The sequence below is a fragment of the Electrona antarctica genome (genome assembly GCF_951216825.1).
Source record: "Electrona antarctica genome assembly, chromosome: 14".
In the NCBI taxonomy this organism is placed as follows: Eukaryota; Metazoa; Chordata; class Actinopteri; order Myctophiformes; family Myctophidae; genus Electrona; species Electrona antarctica.
The window spans coordinates 25,160,483-25,184,723 of NC_136795.1; the positions used below are offsets into that span (position 1 = coordinate 25,160,483).

The 24,241-nt window shown below is 45.3% G+C and overlaps 1 protein-coding gene across 3 annotated transcripts in view; it reads right to left on the reverse strand.

Annotated features, from left to right (window-relative positions):
- Positions 1-341: 341 nt before the first annotated feature.
- kank2 (KN motif and ankyrin repeat domains 2) overlaps positions 342-24,241 on the reverse strand; it is a 30,960-nt gene continuing 7,060 nt past the window's right edge. Inside the window, exons 2-15 of one of the 3 annotated variants that reach the window (XM_079519422.1) lie at positions 19,891-19,981; positions 13,158-13,240; positions 12,247-12,670; positions 11,132-11,327; positions 9,630-10,446; positions 8,820-9,029; positions 8,314-8,425; positions 7,097-7,801; positions 6,418-6,505; positions 5,400-5,619; positions 4,766-4,908; positions 3,635-3,835; positions 2,571-2,669; positions 342-1,844 (exon numbers count right to left, since the gene is read on the reverse strand). In XM_079519422.1, the coding sequence (XP_079375548.1) occupies positions 1,791-1,844; positions 2,571-2,669; positions 3,635-3,835; positions 4,766-4,908; positions 5,400-5,619; positions 6,418-6,505; positions 7,097-7,801; positions 8,314-8,425; positions 8,820-9,029; positions 9,630-10,446; positions 11,132-11,327; positions 12,247-12,670; positions 13,158-13,194 (3,306 nt within the window). In that variant the 5' untranslated portion in view covers positions 13,195-13,240; positions 19,891-19,981 and the 3' untranslated portion in view covers positions 342-1,790. Of the gene's footprint in view, positions 1,845-2,570; positions 2,670-3,634; positions 3,836-4,765; positions 4,909-5,399; positions 5,620-6,417; positions 6,506-7,096; positions 7,802-8,313; positions 8,429-8,819; positions 9,030-9,629; positions 10,447-11,131; positions 11,328-12,246; positions 12,671-13,157; positions 13,241-19,890; positions 19,982-24,241 lie in introns of all 3 variants that reach the window. The other 2 variants (XM_079519421.1, XM_079519423.1) reach the window with 2 other exon arrangements.

Sequence of the window (24,241 nt, forward strand, 5' to 3'; positions counted from 1 at the left end):
ATTCAAATGTATAAAAAGAGAAAGACAGTTAAATAAAAAAAATTAGAAAGTTTATAAAAGGTCAACTGCTCAAAAGTGAATATGAAAGGTGTGGGTGGAGGGAAACATTTGAAGTACAAATTCTGACATGAATACAATACATATTTTTCTAGGAATCAGATTCTCTGCTAGTTTAGCATAATGACATATCATTTTTAAAATATTTTTTTACGTTACATCAAAAAACACGTTGTAGTTGCCTTTCAATTCCTAACAGGATGCATCATGTAATAGGTGGTTCACCTTCAAATCTATCAGCACTCACAAAACATTAAATCTATCAGCACTCACAAAACATTACATCTCAAAAGCACAAGTTCTTCTCGTGTCAGTCATTATCACTTCATTTCTTTCTTCTTCTTTTCTTTTCTTTTTTTTTTACAACCTTCCAAAATACCTTCATGTATGAAAATACTCATAATATAGTACCATAACCTTCAGAAAGTAACCGTGTCAGTTAAATACAAAAGCTTTTCCCCCTCTATACCTCGCTGATCCCAGGCCTGTGTTGGTGCACCCATACACTGATCACCAACATACAATGTTATACTGTGGTCGCATCAAACAATGTGAGACCTTTTCATCATTTAATAACTTTGACAGGTGGTTATCTGTAGTTAATGGAACAAGTCGTGTTTTTACATGTGGGCTTGATAGCGCAAATCCAAAGGGTATTTTAAAAATAGTCACGAACCCAGCAACCGTAGTGCTCAATGGTTTTCAACTACTTGACCGGAATGTAATGATGTGGAATAGCAAACTCACGTGAAAACCCCAAACTATTCCATTACAAAGGTTTGATATAAGGTATAGTAACTGTCACCATAGGAAATAAAAGCGTGATCAGGAAATTGTGACATTTAATTAGACTAAAAAGACACTATCAAAAATATTCTACGGTAAATAAATCTTGATATATTGTATAATAAGATGTGTTTTGTATAAGAAGTTAAGAACGTTTGCAGCACCAATAAGCTAACCGATGCATTTGATAAAGGACACTTATCTGTGACATTGCTGGCTATTGTTCCAATGAATTAATTCCATGAATGATTGTATGTGACGGTGACACAAAATACATTTATAAACCGTGGCAGAGCAAATAATTACAGTGACAATACACTGTGTTAGGCATAAACTAGTAAAAGATCCACTTGGAGTAAAACAAGAAGTTTCAAATAATGACCTGCATAACGAACTTAACATAACTGACTGAAGCTCAATTTATATGGCATTGCACGACTTGTTAGTGTCGCTTGCCGACCGGAACTGATCTTCAAGCTGACAACGCACACAGTACAACCATCCTGGAGATTCAGTATTTCCACCCGAGACGTATAGTATGTCAACCACCATTCTGGGATTATATATTACAGAACACTGTATACAATGCACACACGGTAAAATCCTCAGTGTGAATTCATCCATTTGTAACTTAGAGGGAGAGTGTTAAATGAACTCTGAGGATTTTAGTGTGCAGTGTATTCGAATGACACCAAGTGCTATCGTTGAGGATGACACGCACGCACGCACGCACGCACGCACGCACGCACGCACGCACGCACGCACGCACGCACGCACGCACGCACGCACGCACGCACGCACACGCTGCATGCATGCATGCACACAAGCACACAAAACATAACCCTTCTTTCTCAGTGACATAGATAAAGAATGACAGTGAAATATGAGCGTGTGTTGTGACGTGGCCGAGGGCCTGGTGGTGTGACAGGCAGCATGGTGGTGGGGGGTCACTTTGATTCACCGGCAGGCGGGGAACCCAGGAGGGGAGACTTTGGTGAAACCTAGAAATGAAGACAAAGAGGAAACAGATTCTTCACAATCTTGAAGAATGTGCTATCTATCTATCTATCCATCCATCCATCCATCCATCCATCCATCCATCCATCCATCCATCCATCCATCCATCCATCCATCCATCCATCCATCCATCCATCCACCATCCATCCATCCATCCATCCATCCATCCATCCATCCATCCATCAGGATCTACTTTAAAGTCACATCACAGGTTTTCAGGTCTAATGAAGTGGCTGAAATCATTTTCGTATTTTTTATTTTCGTGTGAAGGGAGAAGATATAGATAGTGAGCAGAAGCAAAACACAGGATGGTCAAATAATCAAATGGATATACACATACAGTACGCATCCGGTATACAAATAGCATAATGTAGTAGCAGGTATGTGCACAAAGTTTAGAATAGCATCATATGCAGATGTGTACATAAACATGCCGCCATGCAGCGTTTTCTGTTATTGTGGGCAAAACGTTTGCTGAATAGAAGATGGACAAGCTCACACTCAGGATGCTGGGGTTAGGGTGGTTAAGGTGCACTAGAACCTCAGGATGCTGGGGTTAGGGTGGTTAAGGTGCACTAGAACCTCAGGATGCTGGGGTTAGGGTGGTTAAGGTGCACTGGAACCGTGTGACAGGTGTATCATCGTAGTTATGGGACATAGGTCTTCATGCAATAAGGGTAAATCTATCTACTATATACGAAAGCACTCACCGGGGAAGGAGGCTTAGCAAAGTTGAGGTGTGCATAGAGAAGCACAGCGATGTCGTTCTGACTGGCCTCCAGGGCGATGGACAGGGCTGTGCTGCCATCCTAACACAGGACAATGACAACGCTGTTCAAACTTACACCGTGCGATTGTTGTTGTGCAATATTTGTGATATTCACAAGGCTTGAGAAGAAGTAAGATGGCCTGGGCTGGCCGAGCGGTCCAGGCACCTAGGCTGGTAATCCAGCCTGACAGCGTGTTGTGGGTTTGAGTCCCGATCCCGACGACCTTTCTTTGCTGCGTGTCTTCCCCCCATCTCTCTCCCCCTTTCCTGTCAAGCTACTGTTAATCTATCAATAAATGCAAAAAGCTAGATAATAATTAAGCAGACTGAAGGTTTCATTGAGATATAAAGCTACCAAACAATACATTCAGCCATCGTTTATTTGTATTGGTTTTAAACGTGTTGTCAATTTCCCAGTTTCCACTACTGCGTTATGACACCGGCTCTCCAAAATACTCTGTCTTTTCCTGTGTGTTTCGCCCAGGTCGACATGTTTTTGAGATTCAGGCATAGTTTATGTGAGGTTAGGGTTAAGGTTAGGGTTAGGCATAGTGTTTGTGAGGTTAGGGTTAAGGTTAGGCATAGTTTGGGTCAAGTGAAAGGTTAGGGTTTAGGCACCATCTGGGTGACACACCGAAGGACGAGGCAGTCCTGTTATGACACAATATGAATTATGACTTCTAACAGTATTAGGGTTAAATAGCCAGTACAACGATCTAGTTGTAAAAAGTAGCTATATAACCGCTTTAATTGGTCATTGCTTAAATACACTGAAGAATCCACTCAGGTATTACTATGTACCTCTTAATTTCATAACAAAACTGGAGCCTCACGTTGTGCAAGCAGCAGCTTATTGTGGCAATTCCCCTTGTTTACCAGTAGGGGGTGCTTATCACACAAGGCAGCTTTAAATAATTGGAACAGATGGAAAGGAGGGGGTGAGATAATGGGTTCATCTGAAAACAAGAGGCTCAGCCAGCTACAGGGGCGAGGAAGGGAACTCACGTTATCTGTGAGCGTGGCGTCGCAGCCTGGCACGGACAGTAGCTGTTGAACAATGTCCACGTGTCCGTGCTCGCACGCGCACATGAGCGCCGTGGAGCCGTCGTCATCGCGAATGTTGACCTGGGCCCCGCAGGAGAGCAGCGCCCTGACCATGTCCCCTCGACCATGGCTGACTGCCAGCATCAGCGCTGTCTGACCAGCCTATAGAGATATGCACGCACGCACACACACGCACGCACGCACGCACGCACGCGCACACACACACACACACACACACACACACACACACACACACACACACACACACACACACACACACACACACACACACATTTAGTCATATTTCAACATATGACGCTGTCGCTCACCACAAAGCTTTTAGAACTACTATTTTTGGTGTGAAAATCTGAAGGTAAGCCCTTTAAAATGTTTTGTCCATCCAACAAAAATGACCTTCAAGGATATTGGATGATTTAGCAGATAAACATAACATTTTAATACATGTATACTGTATTTAAATTTAAATTTGCTTCATCTGCAATGAAAGGGCGGTGATCATTTATCACGCTCTGGCACGATCAATTATGTTTCAGTTTGGGATTGCTCTACTTATTCATTCTCAGTTCATTTGAAGTGATGCTGCTACACCGGTGGGGCTGTATTTTGTAGGAAATCATACAGATAGAGTTGGCTGGAAACAGTGTAAGCAAGCAATAGAATGAATTATGTTGTTCTAAAAATAAACTCTTCACAAACAATTCTGTAGAGGCAGCGGGGAACACAATGCTGTAGTAGAGCTTAGACTGCATCAGCAAAATGTGTACATTGTAAAATGAGTGTAAGTTATGTTCCAGTGCTCATCACGAGTCACGACTGAATGCTAGGTGGTGCGCAATGCTTCCAGATTTACAGTGATAAGAATTGAAGATGCTTTGAAGTCAACTGTCAAATAATTGTTAAGTTGCATTTCTATTGAAAGTAGCATTATTTAAAAGTTCTGCTCTTCAAAATGTTGCCAATGTAGCAGTTTGTTGCCAGTACTGAATACGTTTGTTTGTGGTCAAGTTCTTTCACGATAAGGCAGTGTAGCTTGGAGGTGCAGTGAGCCCTCTGTACCAGCAGAGGGCATACCTGGCTGGCCTTGGCGTTGACATCCCCAGTGCGCAGCAGCTGCAGGACTGTATGAAGGTCACTGTCGGAGTGGAAGGCTGCCAGGGCTGTGAGCATGATGGCCGTGTAGCCTGCCTTGTTCTGCTTGTCAGCATTACAAAGGCCTGGCGAGTACAGAAGATAATGGTTTGTGGCAGATATTGCCAACGGCACAGAGAATTAGGTAACATGTGACATGTTAGAGAAGGATATCCTGTAAGGCTATGTGTCACACTTACAGTATTACAGGACCACAGGCTACATACTGCTGGTCTGACTTTATATGACTCACTGTATACAGCATGACTCAAGGCCCAAGGGTATACATGACCATTACTGCAGACCATTTCCCGAAGCATGACAGTTTGTTTGCTTTTCAAGGAAGCCACTAGATCCTGGTCCTTTCATTAGGCTATGAAAATCAACTTGAAACCTTCTGGAGATAATTATTGGTGATCCAGTACACTAATATTGTTGTAGTTATTTATTCACTTCAAAGATTGTAGTGTGACTTGAAAACTGGATTGATTTGAAAAGTCTAGCTGGGATTGATTTTAAATATATCCCCCCCCCCACACACTTTATTTAACTATTCCAGGTTTTGCAGATGGCTCACCGGTGTCTAGTAGCAGTTTGACCACAGGGAAGTTGGAGTGGGAGACGGTGTAGTGCAGCGCTGTGTTCCCGTTGCCGTCGGCCATGTTGATCACAAACTCCAGCAGCTGGGGGGAGACGGAGGCAAACGTGTCCATGTAGGCTCTGACCACAGCTGTGTCAGCGTTCTTGTGACAGGACACGCGCAGCCACTCCTGCAGAACCGTCGTGTAGGCCGTCCTCTGAGTAGAATTAACACACACACAATGTTTTTTCTTTCATTTTAATGATTTTTTTGGTGATAATAAACTGTGAGGTAAACACTGTACTAACAAAATGTGCCAAAGTCTGCCACCTCATTCTTAACAGACGACTGTCTTGCTGTTTTGTTTATTTTTGAGTGTCTCACAACTCCTTGTGAGTGGTCCACAACTTTTTGTATTTTGTACAGGTTTTGTATTTTAATATGTTGCAGAGTGACACTTTAATCATCCACGCACGCACGCACGCACGCACGCACGCACGCACGCACGCACGCACGCACGCACGCACACACATAAGCCTATAAGTATGTATGATCACTGCCTAGAGTAGAAACTGTTAGTCTAGAATTGAATGTCCTTGTATGCAGTTGTTTTTAAATCGTTCCCAATTCTTTCATTGTTTGGACACGGATTACAATGTTGATACGTCTTGACATTATTGTGTTTTTCCTTGATGTCTGTGATGTCTGTACTACACATGCAAAAAATAAAACGACATGCACATCCCCAACCTAAACTTGGGCAGGTGCTGAGCAACGAAAAGTAAGCAGAGACAAATAAATAAACGCTCGCACAACAAGGGCTCCAATGAATGCTCGAAACGTCACAGCCTTCCTCAGTCTGAGGAAGAGCTTTGAGCCCCAAAACGCTACAGATGTTTTTGTGGTGCAATAAAGCATTTGTCGCGTTTATTTATTTGTCTTTGACTACACATGCTACACATGTATTTTTCAACTGAACGCCAATTAAATCAAATCAAACAAAGAGGATACATACCGCTTCCTGCTGGCTGAAGGCATTGGGTTCCCCCAGGGCTTTCTGCAGGGCATGAAGAGCTACCAGCACAGTGTCACTCAGTTCCAGTCTGGCACAGTTGGAAATTAAACACAATACAATATCAGCCCTTTGATGCACACTCAAAAAGACACATGTATGCTTTAGCGAAGATTTGTTCGGGTGACAGTATTGTCAACGCTTTATTCAGCGGGACGATACTGTACATCATTTACTGTTGAGCCAACACTTTTTCGCTGAAGAAAAAATGAGGCTTCAGCTCAATCATACAGTATGTGACATAGATCTGACATCTACGTTGCCACTGCTGTGCTGTACATGCATGTGACAAATAAAAACCTTCGTTATTGTCGAGCAGATACCTCATACCTCCATATTTCAATATATTATGGTTTCTTTCAGGAAAAAATAATACCCTATCTCATACGTCATACTACAGTGATTCAAGAGCAGCAAAAATAGCAGATCTATAAGATCACAAATAAGCATCACGATGCGCATAATCTGTTTGTGCGTATGTGTGTTATAAATATTGAATGAAAAGTATAAACAAGAGCAGCTTGGGAATACATAATGACTACATTGGGTTGCCACACAGGTTATTTCGGACATACAAGGTCCAATTCCACTGGATACCTTGAACATTGTTTAATGTGTTTACCTGCTTTGCTCTTTGCCTGAAGCTGATGCAGCATCATTAGGGTTGCTCTCGGTTGCTGGATTTGAAGAAGACGACTGGGCTATCCTTATCTGGGAGCTCTGTTCTGAGTCTGATTGGCTTATCTGGGAGCTCTGTTCTGAGTCTGATTGGCTTGTCCCCTGCTGAGGGGCGAGGTCAGTTGTTTCTGATTGGACGGTGTGCTGCTGCTGGGCAGGATCAGTGGTTTCAGTCTGAGTGGTGCAGGGCGGTGTGGAACAAGTCACTGTGACAGAGCTTGGTTCAAAAGTATGTTCAGTGCTAGATGATGGGGAGGTAGTCTCCTGAAGGACGGTGTTTGTTTCTGATGATAGGCCGATGCTCTTTTCGGGTGCAGAGTCATTCTCTGGACAGGGGAGAGTAAGGTCAGCGCCTGGCGACTGAGAGGCACATGTTTGTACCACAGTGTTCATGGCCGGTGACTCGCTGGCCTCATCTTGGCTGGTGCTTGGTTGAGTATCAGGAATGGCAACTGGTAGGCTGATGATGGCAGTCTGCTGAGGTGTGAGGTTGGTTTCCTGGGGCTGGGAATGCTCCTCTGGAGTGGCTTTGTTTTGCTGGTGCTGGACTGTCGACTCTGGCAGCTTCTCTCTGGCTTCGTGATATTCGCTGGAGTCACTCTCCTCGGAGCTCTCACTGCTACTGTCTTCAGATGAGGTGGACTCGTACCTACGAGACAACACGCTTCTCTGTCAATCGGTAATATGTTGTTATTAGATTGTCTTGAGCCTAATCTATGCTCGGTCGTACGGGTTGTGTTGTGTGCCAATAGCTCACGCCACGCCACATATGTGACGTGGTGTGAGCTTGTAGGTCGGCTATTTTGGTGCATGACACCGTCGTACAATGAAGTATAAATTAGGTTTTAGTCAAGAGGGCCACCATTTAATGGTAATTTGTGGTGTGCCAAATATAGGCTAGCTCCACACCCCAGTGTTTACATTCCTGAGGGAAACACCAAGGAGTTAAAAACTACCAGAAAAAGGGAATACTGTAATATGGAGCACTTACTTACTTACATCATCATCTTATCATCAATCATCTCTGTACTTCCTTTTGACATTTTCAGTAGACTACTTGTCCACTCCAGAGACCTGTCACTCCCTTTTGACAAGGACCTTTTTTTCCCCTTCCTCCAGAGCATCAAATTGTTGTTACAATGCAATCTGCCTGACCCTTACCCTCCATTGACTCCAATGAACTGTAGGTTTTTCTTGGTGGATGGAGAACCAGGTTCACCCTCTGCTTTCCGCTTCATGATGGACCTCAGAGACGACTGGGGGGAGGCCGAGGCTGCTGAGCAGACAGATACAAATCACAAGATGAATACTCAAACTTTCAAACATGAGTTGAGGTCCGTTTCAGAGCCCGATCACTGTGTCCTATTATATATCGGCCATGACATCAGCATCTGTAATTATGCAGCAGATGTCATTTTAACCACATGGTATCGTTATAAGTGAAAAGACTTTCAAAATGTTTCAACACTTTTTAAAAGGTTTCAAAATAGCAGATCTACACGCGTTGCAAGTTGCAAGCAACACGGCATGTTGTGAGCTTATTGGCTAGTATTTTGTTTTTTTACATTTCTGAATAAGGCTTTAGTGGTTAAATACAATACAATGATTGGTCTAGCACTCTGAACTCTATCAGTTTCAGTTGGAAAGTGATATGGAGCTATAATTACCTGGCTTGGACAAGCCTTCTTGACACTGGATGGCTTCTACGGTGGTGTGCTGGTGCGTTTCTACTTTCACATGTGATGAAGCCATCTGATTAGCAGTGGAGCTCATGGCAATGGCAGGATTAGCCAGAGGCACCGAGGTAGACAGCTCACTCCTTAGCACATCTCGTACCTGTTTGGAGCTGATTGCTATTGGCAACTCAACTGGAGCGTCTGACGAAGGAACACAGCGAGGGATACATTGTTTAACACATGGAATTGAAAGAACATTTTTGAGCAAAATAAATGAATAACAATAACTAGACAAGTGTGCTACACGCAGGTCTCCCCCAGGCCTAGTAGCTGATTGTGGGCCAGCAAAGTTTGGAATCCAGTCATAATACTGGTGACACAATTTGGGTGAGGTTTGGACAAAATCAGTAGTAGTAGCAAAAAGAGTGTTTTGCAAAAAAATAAAAATGCAACAGGAGAACCTGTCAGTTTTTATTGTATCACGCTAATGACACTAAAACAGGCCAGTGTGAAAGGTTTGGGGCAGAGGATCAGCCTTCAGCCTGGCGGAGACAATAATTCTGACACAAACTAATTGTGACATTGAGATTATAATGTTCCATCTGCGAGTCAGAGAGAGTTGTTTCAAGATGTTGAGCTTACAGCTTTTCACATTCCATATTGTCCAAGATGCATTACTTGTTCATACTTTTATATAGCCTATTGTGTAGCCTGAGCCCAGTGGCTCAGGGGTAGAGCGGAGTGTCCTTGAGCAAGACGCTGAACCCCTAATTATTACGGAACGCAGAATACAGAACCTACCCTCCGGAGTGGGAGCGTCACTATGTCCTCTGTGCTGGGCCTCTGGGACTGTAGCGGCAGCCGGCTGAACAGATGGGGCGCTACAGCTCTCTGCCCGTAGCAACGTGCCCACCTCCACCACAGTTGGCTGCTCCAGCGTGTACACCTGGATGCCCACAGTCCTCTGCTCCGTCCGCTGGCTGTGCGGCGTGAAGCTGACCACTGTCTGCAGACGGCGGCCCGACGGCGGCTCCCGACAGCTCACACTGGTCTCCATGACCGGGTGCTCCGCCCGCGGGGCCGGAGCTCGCTCCCTCTCCCTCCTTGCGGCCTCAACCTGTCGCTGCGCGGCCTGCAGCTCATTCAGCGCCTTCTGCAGCTGCGCCTCCAGCTGCCCCACCCGGGTCCTCAGGGCCTCGGCCTCTGGCAGCAGCCCCAGGTCTTGCTCCCGGACCCCGACGCCTACCTGATGACTGCCCCCGCCGCCGCCCTCGTCCGGTCCCACCCCGACCGTGCGCACCTCCCTCTTCCCGTCCGGCCCCCGCGCGCCCGCCACAATCACCGTGTCCTCGATCTCGCAGCCGGAGTCTTGCTTGGAGCCGTCGGGGGCGAAAGCAGCAGGCGACAGGGACCCCTTGGGTGTCCCCGGGGTGTCCTTGTTGAGCCCCGCCGCGCCGGCCTCCTCCTCGGGGATGTCGATGTAGAGCTCCCCTCTGGGCCGGACCCCCCGGCTGAACGTGTGGCCCAGGAACTTCTGGCTTTTCAGCTGGACGCTGAGCTGGCGCTTCTCCTCCTGCAGCACGGAGATCTTCACCTGCAGCACAGGGATGGTCTTCACCTGGAGGGAGGGGTGCAACAGTTACTCCTTATCCTTATCCATAAAGGGATAATACTAGGCTGTCTGTGTGTGTGTGTGTGTGTGTGTGTGTGTGTGTGTGTGTGTGTGTGTGTGTGTGTGTGTGTGTGTGTGTGTGTGTGTGTGTGTGTGTGTGTGTGTGTGTGTGTGTGTGTGTGTGTGTGTGTGTGTGTGTGTGTGTGTGTGTGTGTGTTAACCACTTAAATGGTTAATCAAGTCATTTTAAAATCTTTTAAAAACTGTGCTTCTCGGCAATTTGATGAATTGAGAAATGTATAAATAGAACAGTGGTTCTCAAAGTGGGGTCTGGGGATCCCCAGGGGTCCTTGAGGGAGTTCAGGGGGTCTCCAGCTAAATGATAGTTTGGAACCAAATGGACCCTTATGGGTCTGTAACTCTGAGAGTGTACAAATACATTTGTACACTCTAAATTACAATATGAATTGGGATCTCAGAGATGGAAATGCCATTCAATGGGGGTCCGTAACCTAATTCATGTCAAACTGGGGTGTCCTTGAAATTTAAACGGGTTGAGAATCACTGCCAGAGCCGTAAAAAATCTTCTCTTATGGGGGTCCCTGGCATATCTCTTCAAATGGGGGTCAATTTGGGGGTCCTTGACATGACAAAGTTTGGGAATCACTGCAATAGAAAGAAAATAGTATACCTGCTCCTCCAGCTCGCGGATCTTCCTGAGGGCCACGGCCATCTGCTCCCTGACGTGCTGCAGGTGTGCGGGGGTGGGCGACACGGGGGTGGACAGGCCCGAGCTGACGGGGGTGTAGGAGCCCCCTCCTCCTCCGCCCGCCGCGCTGCGGTTGAAGCTGTGGGCGCTGCTCAGCGAGGTGTTGGAGCCGGCCACGCTGCAATTCACATTTTACAATTTTAGGCATTTAGCAGACGTGCTTATCCAGAGATTGGAATAAGCAGAGTGAGCATGAACTCTAGTCAATATACACATGATGAATAGTCAGAGAGAGAACAGTGTGGTGTACCTCAAATTAACTAGGATACCAGGTAAACATTTCACTAGACTAGTGACTAGAGGATAAGCCCCTTGAGAATGAGTTGCAGCATCTCGTTTTCGAGGGGGTCCCCATAATGAACCTAGCATCTGTCTAAACAACAGGCAAACAACATCTAAATCAGTGGTTCTCATCTTCTCAAAGTGGGATCTGGGGACCTCCAGGGGTCCTTGGGGGGGTTCGTCCCCAGAAGAATTAGTCGAGCATCAGAATCTGTTAAACCAGTAATGTAGTAAGCCTTGCCGAGCCATGAGGCCCATAGGGCAGGAGCCTATCTCCTGTTTCTGTAGCGTGACTGTGTGAGGCAGCTTGATGTACACCCTCCTGGACCCAGTCACAGGGTGGACACTTTATACTTTATACTGGACACGTTATAACATGTATAACAACACAAAGAGACCCCAGAAGAGTCTCTACAAAACCATGAGAAAACAAAGACTGCCGAAGCAGACAACCCGCAACACTCCAAATTAACAGGGTAAATTCTTGTAGGTGCAAGGCTCGAAGATATTCAATTGAAAGAAGGAAATACCAGCACTGAATGAATGTCCTTTTCACATGTTGTATTACCTCAACCGTTTTGACCAGGTGGGCCTTCCTCAGCGCTGAGGAAGGCCCACCTGGTCAAAACACGTCCGTGAAAAGGACATTCATTGAGTGCTGGCATCTCTACAAAACCATGAAAAGGTTTGAGAACCACTGATCTAAAACGACATTCTGTCCATTTGAAACTATTAGGATTCAACAATCAACGGACCTGCTGTGCATGCTGCCCAGGTTGGAGTAGCGCCGCGCCTCTCTCTCCTCCTCCAGCTTGCGGCGGGCGTCCTGCAGGGTCTTCTCCACGCGCGCTGCGCTGAAGCCGGGCCTGTGGGAGGCACCGTGGAAGCCCGGCGCGCAGTACGAGAACGACGAGTGCCGGCTGTCCTGGCTGGCGTTGGAGCACAGCGACTCCGTGGAGGTCCACCAGGAGCCCGTGTAGCCCGTATAGCCGCGGGGCAGCGAGCCGTAGCGCGGCCGCCTCTGCATGGGCACCCGCTTGATGGTGTTGCCCTTCTCGATGTCGTTGACATACTTGAGGAAGTCGAGGTCCAGACGGTAGCCGTAGGGCGTCTCCACCGAGTACGATGCATCCTGCTCCTTGCCATGCAGGGATGGGGGCGCGGGCGGGTTGAGCTTCCCTGAGGTGGAAGGAAATCGAGTTTAAACAGACGGAAATCTGACGTCTAATCTCGGACTCAGACTTCAGAAAATAGCATTATTTCAGGGCAGCTGTGTGTTTACGTTCCCTGCGCACCCCGAAGGGATCTTCAAATGAGGGACAAACAACATTACGTGGAATGCTGCTGCCTGCAGTGCCTGCAGGCTGACCATGACAAGGCTTAGAATATCATACTGTAACTCTGAGATGACATGGAATTTTGGAAGCTAAGTGCTGATAAGATTCATACATCTCGGCAACATTAATTGAAAAGAATAAATCGTCGGTGTTGGGTGGAATATTCAGGAAATGGGAAAAAGGAACCTGTATTCCAGTCGATCCAGTATTATTTATAATGAGCTAGAGAAGTCAGCTATTTTTTTGCTACTATTGCTTGACACTGTTCAAAAAACGTAAGAATATGGAGGTTTCTGTCCGACACTAGCAAAATGTGAGTTGTACAGTACCTGGGAAGCCGGGGTCCATATGCAGCACCTGAGCCATAATGAGCCGGTGGCTGTCACTCACTCAATCACCCACAAATTCTCACCTGCGAACAGACAGATAAAATTACTTAATTACTAAGAATCAGTGGTGCGGAAGAATGAATGAACGATTATTAAAAACACAGACTGTCGAAATAGCAGATCTTCAAGCTCACAATGCATGTGACCCTCAACGCATTGCAATGCGATGAGCTTGTAGATAAAGCTACTACTTTCACACTTTGTGTGTAAAAATGATGATGTGTGGTTTTCACAAAATCCCACAAAATTGGCGCACTGTTTGAGAACGACTGGGCTGCAGTGTTCCCATACCTCTGGAAGCAGAGGAAAGCAGAAGACCAACATTTAGGTGGAAAAACCTCTGTTGAGTGGAAACCTCACATGTCCAACCCTGTTACTTTTCAGGGTTCAAATAAAATAAATAATTAAAGTAGCAGATCAACAAGATCAAAATGCGTCACTTTGCGCCACGTTTCTAGCTTGTTTTCGATGTGTTCGGGTGACGCTGTAGTGTGATCAAGTATGGCATTTAATCAACACAACATTTACACAAAACAAGATAGAATGAGGAGATAACAACAACGAAATGCAAAGTATTGTAAGAGCTACTGTACACCTTGGTACAGTTCATTCTTTATTTCTGCCCTGCTTGGACAGCTTCCCAGCGGATGTGTTGTTATCATGTGCTGCCGCCTCATGTGATGCAACCCATCCCATGTTCAGTGAATCAATAATCTAATCAGGGCCCAAAATCCAATCACTGCATGTATAGTATCGTGATTCACTCCCCCTACTGTACCTCTGCCAATCACAGGCAAGAGCCAAAACCCCTCCCTCCTCCACCGAGCAGCCTTGAACAATTTGTGTGTGTGTGTGTGTGTGTGTGTGTGTGTGTGTGTGTGTGTGTGTGTGTGTGTGTGTGTGTGTGTGTGTGTGTGTGTGTGTGTGTGTGTGCGTGTGTGTGTGTGTGTGTGTGTGTGTGTGTGTGTGTGTGTGTGTGTGTGTGTGTGTGAGTGCGTGCGCGCGTGCATGCGTGCGTGTGTATGTGTGTGTGCACGCGCATGTGTGCGTGTGTGTGTGTGTGTGCATAACACCAACATCAAAAATTATGGCAAACACAAATACAGTGTGAGCCTAATGGAAACTAGAAGGACATGACTATAGTGCTAAACTGGAGATCCTTTTATACACGAAACATTATGCACAAAGTCTATATACGTATCCTATACCCATCAATGTTTGTTTTTTGGGTCAAAGATAGCCCTGTACCCTCCACTAGTCATCATGACACATTGGTTCTCTCTGAATACAGGCCATCTAGTCGCCTGTTTGTTTCTGCTCTCCGTGTTCACAGAAGAGAAGAGTTACATGCAGGGGAAAGTTTCCTGGCAGCTTATTCTAGGACCGACGCTTTGAGGCTGCCAGTTACAACCTTATTAGGAATCCTTTGTCCATGCTATCCCCGTGTCTCAATTTAGGGTTTACAGACACTCTCTAGCCCCTTTTTAACCCCCCCCCCCCACACACACACACACACACACATACTAACTGTACACACACTCTATCTCTCCACTATGTTTCCTCTGTACTTCCCCTCTCTGATTTTCTAGCTTGTGTCTTCTCTCTTTCGGCCTCTCTTTGATGTCAGATGATGTGCAGGAGGTTTTCAGCAGGTCACGGTCTCCGCTTGCCCTTTCATCGTCGAGCTCTAGTTCACTTTTATTCAAGCCTGATTCGCATCACATTCAAGCCCCAACGCTTTACTCAAGCCCGATTTTGTGAGCTTGTAGATCTGCTATTTTCGGCCAGGGACACCAGCGTGCAACAAAAGTATTAATCATTCAGGGCTTACTGCTCACTGGATGATTCCCATTAAAATGTTCCTCTAGAGCTTCAAATCCATTATGGAGAGATCAGTCAAATCCTCTTTGTTTACTGAACTCCAAGAGTGTAGAAAACGGACCCAAATAGCAGTGGTGGAAAGTAACTTAGGTACTGTGTGTGAAACTTTGAGGGATTTGTACTTTAATTGAGTATTTCCAATTTCCAATACTTTTATTTTTACTACATCTCAGATCCAAATCTTTTACTTTTACTCCACTACATTTATTTAAAAACTTTAGTTACTAGTTACTTTGTTTTGATTATAATACTTTTTTTTGGTACTTTAGGTACATTTTGAATTCTGGACTTGTAACAAAGTATTTCTAAATGTGAGTACTTTTCCCACCACTGCCAAATGGACCTGTAAAGGGACACTCCCTGAGGATTGACTGTGCATATCAGAAAGTCACGGTCATTTTGATTTCGTATAAACATTTACTGCCCATACCAGATAGATGCCAACATACAGTACAGAAGTGCCAGCCAAGGTGTCACGAACTCAAAGCCATGCCTTTGAATCTATGTACCTCCCCACTAAAGATTAACTTTCTAGGTCATTGGTCTGTGGGAACTGCAGATGTAACGCTGGCCGCTGGGGCATCGTTACGTATACTGTCTTTAAAGATATGGGACCTGTCTCACGTCACGTCGCTTTTAGAACATTCTTGGTTCGCCTCAGTTCACGCTCAGTTTTTTTTATACCACTGGCAAGAACTACGTTTCTATTCTCTCCATCCATCCCTCCCTTCTATCACTCTCCCCCACTATCTCTGTCTCCCCATCCCCCATCTCTTTCCCTTTCTCCCCCCTCCTCTCTCTCTCTCTCTCCCACTATGTCTCTCTTTCCCCTCTCCCTCCCTCTATCTCTCTCTCTCTTCCTGGCTCTCTCTCTCCCCTCTCCCCCTTTCTTTCACTAGTCTCTCTCTCTCCCTCTGTTTCTGTCTCTCTCCTTCTCTCCATCTTGTGACCGTCATCAGTGCTTGCTCGTTTGTGGAAACTGGGGCACTTGGAAACACTGACTGAACCGACTTGGTATTTCTGAAGTCCTTTTAATGTCCCGGTGTAATTCTCTCTATCACTGCCCCTTCATCGAGCCTCTCTCAGCAACACCGCCCGCCTCACACGTAGTGCACACTTAAACACTATGTACTGTATGTGCCTATACAGCTGGAGAACGTTACGTCACTCTGTTAAATTGAGGACGGCCTCGAAAACGAGATGATGCATCTCAAGGGGCTTATCCTCCAAATAATTGTCAAAAAAATAAAATAAATAAATAAATATACTGCTTGAAGCGATTGCACTGCTTTATATGGAGGAAATGTGGTCATCAGTGCATGCATAAAGTGAGTGGCAAATCGAGTTGCAAAGTGAGTTTAATGTTGTTTAATGCAATCAGATAGGACATCTCTGTTTGGATGTATGGGCTGTCTGTCAAGGCCAGGAAGTAGATTTTTGCCACTCGGTAGGCGTTCCTGCATAACTTACGGGATGTCACGCACATAGCCCCCGTGGCAATGACTTGACCTTGTTCAACTAGAACTGAAGTTTTAAAATAAGAGTAAAAGTACAATAGTTTCCTCTGAGACATAGTGGAGTAGAAGTAAAAGTATTGAAAATTGGAAATAGCCTACACTATACATAAAATTTTAAGTACAGTACTTGAGTAAATGTACTTACCGTACACTGTACAGTATGTGGACCATGGTGACATTGATCAATTCTTGATAAAAAGCTTCTATTTAGGCCCCACAATCTATACATCTCACACTATTAAGGCAACCGGCCGGTTCCACGCGCTGCACAAGGTGCCCTTTTTTTCACTTGAGCACCTGCCCCTCTAAATGTCTGTGCACGCCACTGTTCCATTGGTACACTGACTCTCAGAGTTACAGACCACCTTCAACGAACGAACGAAGGTCCCTTGACCACTGTACTATACAGTAGTATACTAGGGCTAGCTCGTTATGCGTTTCTGCCTGGTAATATTATTGCTCATTTCTATGTCCGTGACAAAGGGTTAGTTGACAAATAATGTTCACCTCACAACCCAGCATGGCGATGACAAATGTGTCCATTCCATTTATTTGTATTCTCATAAATAGAATATTTAGAACACCATTACACACAGAATGATTTACAGTGGAGCGTTCATCAGTGTTGGTTTTGTCGGTGTATAAATACTCTTGTCAGGGGATGTGAGAGTGGCAGATACAGTGCATGTGGCATGTTGGGATGATATGAGTGGCAGATATGTAGCGTGTTGTGGGAAAGGGCGTCACTACATGTGTGAGAAAGTGAGAGAATGACAGACTGGAGAGGGGAGCGGCTGAGGGCGAGAGGGCATGTGTGGATGTGTGTGTGTGTGTGTGTGTGTGTGTGTGAGAGAGAGAGAGAGAGAGAGAGAGCATGTGTGTGTGTGTGTGTGTGTGTGTGTGTGTGTGTGTGTGTGTGTGTGTGTGTGTGTGTGTGTGTGTGTGTGTGTGTGTGTGTGTGTGTGTGTGTGTGTGTGTGTAGTGGTGGAAGAAGTACTCAGATATTCTATTTAAGTCAAAGTACTGTAGCAACACCACAATATAAGAATAGTAAAAGGCCTGTGTATAGTAAAGTATGGGCATCAAAATATACTTGAAGTACAAAAATGTTAGCAGATCTACACACTCACAATGCATCACATTGTGTGCTTGTTGATAGTCTATTGTCAAATAGCCTAGGTGCAATATAGGGCTAAAGTGGTTAATGTAAGTTTTATAATATAATAATTTATACCTGCAAAGTAACTAGAACTGAAGTTTTAAAATAAGAGTAAAAGTACAATAGTTTCCTCTGAGACATAGTGGAGTAGAAGTAAAAGTATTGAACATTGGAAATAGCCTACACAATACATAAAATTACAGTACTTGAGTAAATGTACTTACCGTAGTTACTTTTACACCATTGTGTGTGTGTGTGTGTGTGTGTGTGTGTGTGCGCGCGCATGCATGCGTGCGTGTGTGGTACAAGAGGGTGGAGGACAGTTCATGAGATATAATTAGTCTGTGGTTCAGCTACACGAAAATGACCCAAACATCCCATCCCTGAGAAATGACGGCCATCATCCACTTCCTCTCCTTCCCTCTGTCTTTGCCGCTTCCCGTAAACGTTTCATTGTTTTGTTATGTGCACTCGTGCAGTACCCTATTGTGCTGTTTTTTTCCAATGGAAATATCCTAGAAAAACGGGGTCGTATTATAATCGGGGACTAGACTATTTGACATTCAATGTTCTTTTTCCACAAATGAGTCTTGAATTCTTGAAATGGGGGTAGTCTTATAATCAGAGTCGTCTAATATTACTGGTACTGTACTGTAGTCCAGATCTGTGGCTCTGACACCGTAACGTTTCATTGTTTTGTTACGTGCAGTACTGTACGTCCAGATCTGTGGCTCTGACACCAGGCTCTGCTTTCAATATCTCACACCTCTTTATAGTCTCTCTGTGAGGACCGTTCTCTTGCCCCATATACCATTCTGCATCTGCCTGCGCCTCATCGGGTCTTATACTTTGAGGTGTGTGTGTGTGCATCGTTGTGCACTCTCCCATGTGTGTGTGTGCGTGCGTGCGTGCGTGCGTGCGTGCGTGCGTGCGTGCGTGCGTGCGTGCGTGCGTGCGTGCGCGTGCACGTGTGTGTGAGTGAGTGAGAGAAAGAGAGAGAGAGAGTGAGAGTGAGTTAGAGAGAGAGAGAGAGAGAGAGAGAGAGAGAGAGAGAGAGAGAGAGTGTACTTGGGGCCAAATGTCCCCACAAGTCTAGTGAGAAATCTACATTGTGAGGAGGGGACCTTTCCTGGTCCTCATCACTCCTCACAAGAGAAATGCTTGTTTTGTGGTTATAAAAAACATTTGGATTTACAGACTTACAATTAGGGAAAGATTTGGGTTGAGGTTTGGGATAGGATTAGACATCTGAGGTTAGGGGTTGGAGTTATGTTTGATTCATAGTCAGTTGCAATCTGTGTATGTGTGTGCGCTATATGGATGACTTTCCTCCCTCTCTCAAGGCACTCAAACAGTGTTCCTTTGAAATGACGGGGAACTGAAACCAGTGTAACCCCCCTCCCTCCCCAACTCCAGTCTCCCATTCTTCAGCCCGCGCCTCGCCTCCCTCAGACTCCTCCAGGAGAAATGCCTTGTCCCACACTCAGCCCCATATTCTCCCCCACCCTCCACCCTCCCACTGCTACATTCCATACTGACGGAAGTTAACATGGCCTGGCCCCCTCCCCTCCCCTCTCCCCCCCAACCCCAGCACCATTAAGATTAACAAACCCCTAGGGGTGGGTACAGGTCATCCAGCGCAAATTATATGTCTCCGCCATGTCCCTTTTGGATGTCACTACATAGTGGGTTCTTTGATCCTCTCAAGTTCCAACGGCTGCGAAATTGACGGGCTGATTCATCATGTGAAAGCAAGCTTCGGCATTGCACAGTATAAGCCTCCTTAACTGTTAAGCAGCAGAGATCTAAAAATAATGGCTGTAAATTACGGGCACGGAACAGGAGTTATGTCTTTAATGTGTCGAGACGTCTGCGAGCTTAATTTAAAGTTGTCCCGGTTCACACATATCAACCCGTTTTCATTGCCTGTGACAGGGAGATTAAAACCTGAGGATTGCGGTGTTAAAGATATGCCACTCTTTGCACTTCCCAACAAAAATCGTCTGATTTTTTCCACTCCATTACCAAAGTCTCCGCATTTGGCAATCGCTATTCTGAACAACTTTGGGAATGGTTTATGAATTAGGAAAAGGGGGATTTATTTTCCGCTTCTTACCAGCTGCCCAAGCTGCAGGGATAGGATGTGTCCGCCCCAGTCTCCTCGCTCTGGCTTCACTTCTCTCCACTCTGTCTTCTACGGCCCGCACCTGGGGGAAACCACAATAAAACAGGGATCAGGACATATTTTCCGATATTGTTTTGGTTGTGAGAGTTCTACACCAGTGGTTCCCAAACCTGTGTGGATCAGGGTGAAGTGAACCCATCTGACGGTTCGGACGGCCCGTTTGCATTTTCAGAGCATGTTTATATCAACGATCAATCAATCGATTGTGTTCCGGCTTGGATCAATGGAACTATTTGTTGTTTCCTGTCAATGTCATGTGATCATTAAAATCATAGTGTTTTGAGTCTTGACCACTTGCAATATCCTCACGGCCAACCTCTGGGCCCCGGGCCACAGGTTGGGAATCACTGACACAGTAAAACGTTCATTTAACTGTAGAGTGTAGAAATGGATGGACCCGTAAGAGTAAACACATGTTGTTGTGTAGCTACTGAAATGATGATAACTTTAAAGTCGTAAAAGTAAACCCGCCACTCGAAGCCTCCGCTCCTCCGACACCCATCTTCTCCCTGTCCCCCACACCAACTTCCGCACCATGGGCGACTGGGCCTTCTGTCACACAGCCCCATGTCTGTGGAAGTCTCTCCCTACTCACCTGAGAGAACCACAGTCCACTGACTCTTTTAAGAATGGACTTAAGACCCACCTTTTTAAGAAAGCTTTTCCCTAACATGTTTTACTGATTATGATGTTGCTTACGCTTCTTTTATTGTATTTTATTTTATTTCTTTTGCCATGCTTTTAACCTTGTAGCACTTTATAAGCGCTTTATAAATAAAATGCATTATTATCATTAGTATTATTAAAGTAAGAAGACGGGAACTAACGACCGCGTGACTTTCCTGTGGATTTCTGACGTAATGCTGATGACGTCGGTCTTGTCCAAATGTGCCAGTGGAACAGAGATTACAAATTCAGAAAATGTGAATAATACTATTCACACACTCTAAGTATATGGGGGGAAATATGTACTTCCTTGGCCTACTGGCAGTGTGCACAAGACATGTGGAGGTGATTGATCCAATGGTTTGTGCCACTCACTCACGCACACTTTTCCAGACGGTCTTTCTTGGAAGTATTAACAAGTGTCATGTAAAGCAGTCCATCAATGAATGTCTGTGTTACTCATCAGGTTAAAGCACACACATGGGGGAGTCTTTGTTTGGTGTGTTTGTGTAAAAAGCAAAGCTGGCATTAACGACAGCTCTTCTTCACACCGCTATTGCAGGATCGGTGTATAAAAGTGGCTTAAGACTCCATTAAAAGGTGTGTAGGCCTGTCATCAGGAGGATAAAAAACACCTTGAAGTCTGACTTATGAGAGGTTGCACAAAGCCCGGCTACTACAACAAATACAGGTTGCAAATCCAGGAAAACATTCCAGAGTGTCTGAATGATGCCATGTTTTCTTTTTTGACTGACTGAGACACGACTAATATAATACCCCCATTATATCAGTGGTTCTCAACCTGTGGGCCCCACTTGATTTTTATTTATTTGTATTTATTTGTATTTCATTTTTGTTTGTTTGTTTGTTTGTTTGTTTTTTTGGGGGGGGTGACAGTGAAGTGACAATTTAAGGAATTTTGTGACCATTACTGCATCAAATGTAATCAAACAACTACCAAACCAAATTGTCAAATAATACAAGAAATAGGCAAAGGTTTCGAAAATAGTCGATCTACAAGCTCACTGCGCCGGTGGGAGGCAGTGAGTGTTGAGCTTGTAGATCGGCTATTTTTGCAATATTTATCTGTGGAACCGAAAATGTTATACCTCAACTCCTACATTCCAAGTGCTTATCAGTGTGTGTGTGTGTGTGTGTGTGTGTGGGGGGGGTCCCCACTTCAATTATGATTATTTTGGGAGGGTCACAGCCTGAGAAGGAACTTGAGAACCACTGCATTAGAATAGATGACAATCATAATAACTTCCCTACTCAGAAAAAGAATGCACTTCATTTGACACTTTCTGGGTTGAATCAACACAATCAAAACAATGTGACGCAGTAAACCAGCCAAGATGAATCCAGATCCACACACAGAAGCTTTCCTCCATTTCCTCCATTCCCTCACTCAATACCAGTGCTCCATTCCCTCACTCAATACCAGTGCTCCATTCCCTCACTCAATACCAGTGCTCCATTCCCTCACTCAATACCAGTCCTCCATTCCCTCACTCAATACCAGTGCTCCATTCCCTCACTCAATACCAGTGCTCCATTCCCTCACTCAATACCAGTGCTCCATTCCCTCACTCAATACCAGTGCTCCATTCCCTCACTCAATACCAGTGCTCCATTCCCTCACTCAATACCAGTCCTCCATTCCCTCAATACCAGTGCTTTCCTCCATTCCCTCACTCAATACCAGTTTCCTCCATTCCCTCACTAGTCACTCAATACCAGTGCTCCATTCCCTCACTCACTCAATACCAGTGCTCCATTCCCTCACTCAATACCAGGGCTCCATTCCCTCACTAGTCACTCAATACCAGTGCTCCATTCCCTCACTCACTCAATACCAGTGCTCCATTCCCTCACTCAATACCAGTGCTCCATTCCCTCACTCACTCAATACCAGTGCTCCATTCCCTCACTCAATACCAGTGCTCCATTCCCTCACTCAATACCAGTGCTCCATTCCCTCACTCAATACCAGTGCTCCATTCCCTCACTCAATACCAGTGCTCCATTCCCTCACTCAATACCAGTGCTCCATTCCCTCACTCAATACCAGTGCTCCATTCCCTCACTCAATACCAGTGCTTTTCTAACGTCTTTGAGGCCAAGCCACACCAAAAGGGCAAGTCAAAATCTCAAGGCACTCCTGTATTCATATCCATGCAGGATAGGAACTCTAAGTACTCCTGTGAGTGCACACAATGTACTTGTATACTGTCTGTATATTGCAATAATAATAATGTGTGGTCGTCACTAAATCCTATAAGGCACACCCTGGACTCAGGGGCCTGGGCACACCAATGTGCCTGCCCTTGGCACACCATTTTGGGAACCACGGCTTTATACCACCCTAAATCGCTCAATCCACCAGAACAACCCACTGTGTGAATAATCAATCCAAGGCTGGAACCTCCCTGCCATGACGACATTGAGCAATGTTTTCTGTTTTGTTGCCTCCATGACTCACAGTCTCAGCCTCCTAAAAGTGGTGGCATCATGCACAGTACGCCCCTTATGGGAATACCCCTGGTCTGCTCTGCACATTGCACACCTTTAAAGACAAAGCCAAATCTAAAGCTGGATTTAAACTTCGTCGTCCGATTTACACTTTGTCGTTGTGTGCAGAAAATGCAAATCTACAAGCTCACAGGCGTGTGAGCCTGTAGAGCTGTTATTTTCAGTGAGACATGTTGTATGATGGACCATAGTCTAAAATATGCACGACTAGAGAGACTATACTGTCTTCCATGCATGAAGTTGAAGCTTGTGCTGGAACCAATCATCATGTCCAGCAGATTAGCTGTGTGATAATGGTCCCTGACTCTCATACCTTGGCTCGGCTTGCAGGGTACTGTATGATGATGGTGTGGCCGACATTTTGTCGGAGGGGTTCTGTAGCCAAATACTCTGACGACAGCATGACCTTTGCATAACGTCGAAACAAGTGTCAATGCGGCCCAGTCCATTGTTTCAGAATGTGGTCATGCCAATGGGATCAAGGGTGGGAGAGAGAGAAACAGACCCTTACACTGGAACGACAGCCAAAATCACAAAGAGCCATTCATTCAGACCCAGTTCCACAGCTGGTTCTAATATAAAGCTGGGAGGGGCATCGGGGAGAGAGAGAGAACGAGAGAGAGTCAACTACTGAAGAAAATAAGCCTCAAAACAAACATAATGGTTACTGAGGCCTGGTTGTGCATCCACGCACTGTCAGAAATTGGAAATACAAGCAGGCACAAATGTGTTAAGTGACCAACGTCTAGTTCTCGTGGTCCCGGAGGCTCCCACACGGACTGATCAGCCTCTTCATTACGTAAGATACTGAACAAGGCCTGCATTATGAATGCATCCTCATTACCGGTCCATAGAAAATTGACTATCCATGGCAAGATTGTTCAAGTCGTAGTCTGGATGAACAATAGAGTGTAGCTGTACCGACGTGCTTGTGTTGAAGGCAAATGCTTGTGTAACAGACAAATACTTCATGGGAGATAACATAGCATGAACTCAATCTCCCCCACACAGCACAGATGAACACACACAGACAACCATACACACCACCACAACATATCTGAATCCTTCTGGTCACAAGACTCAC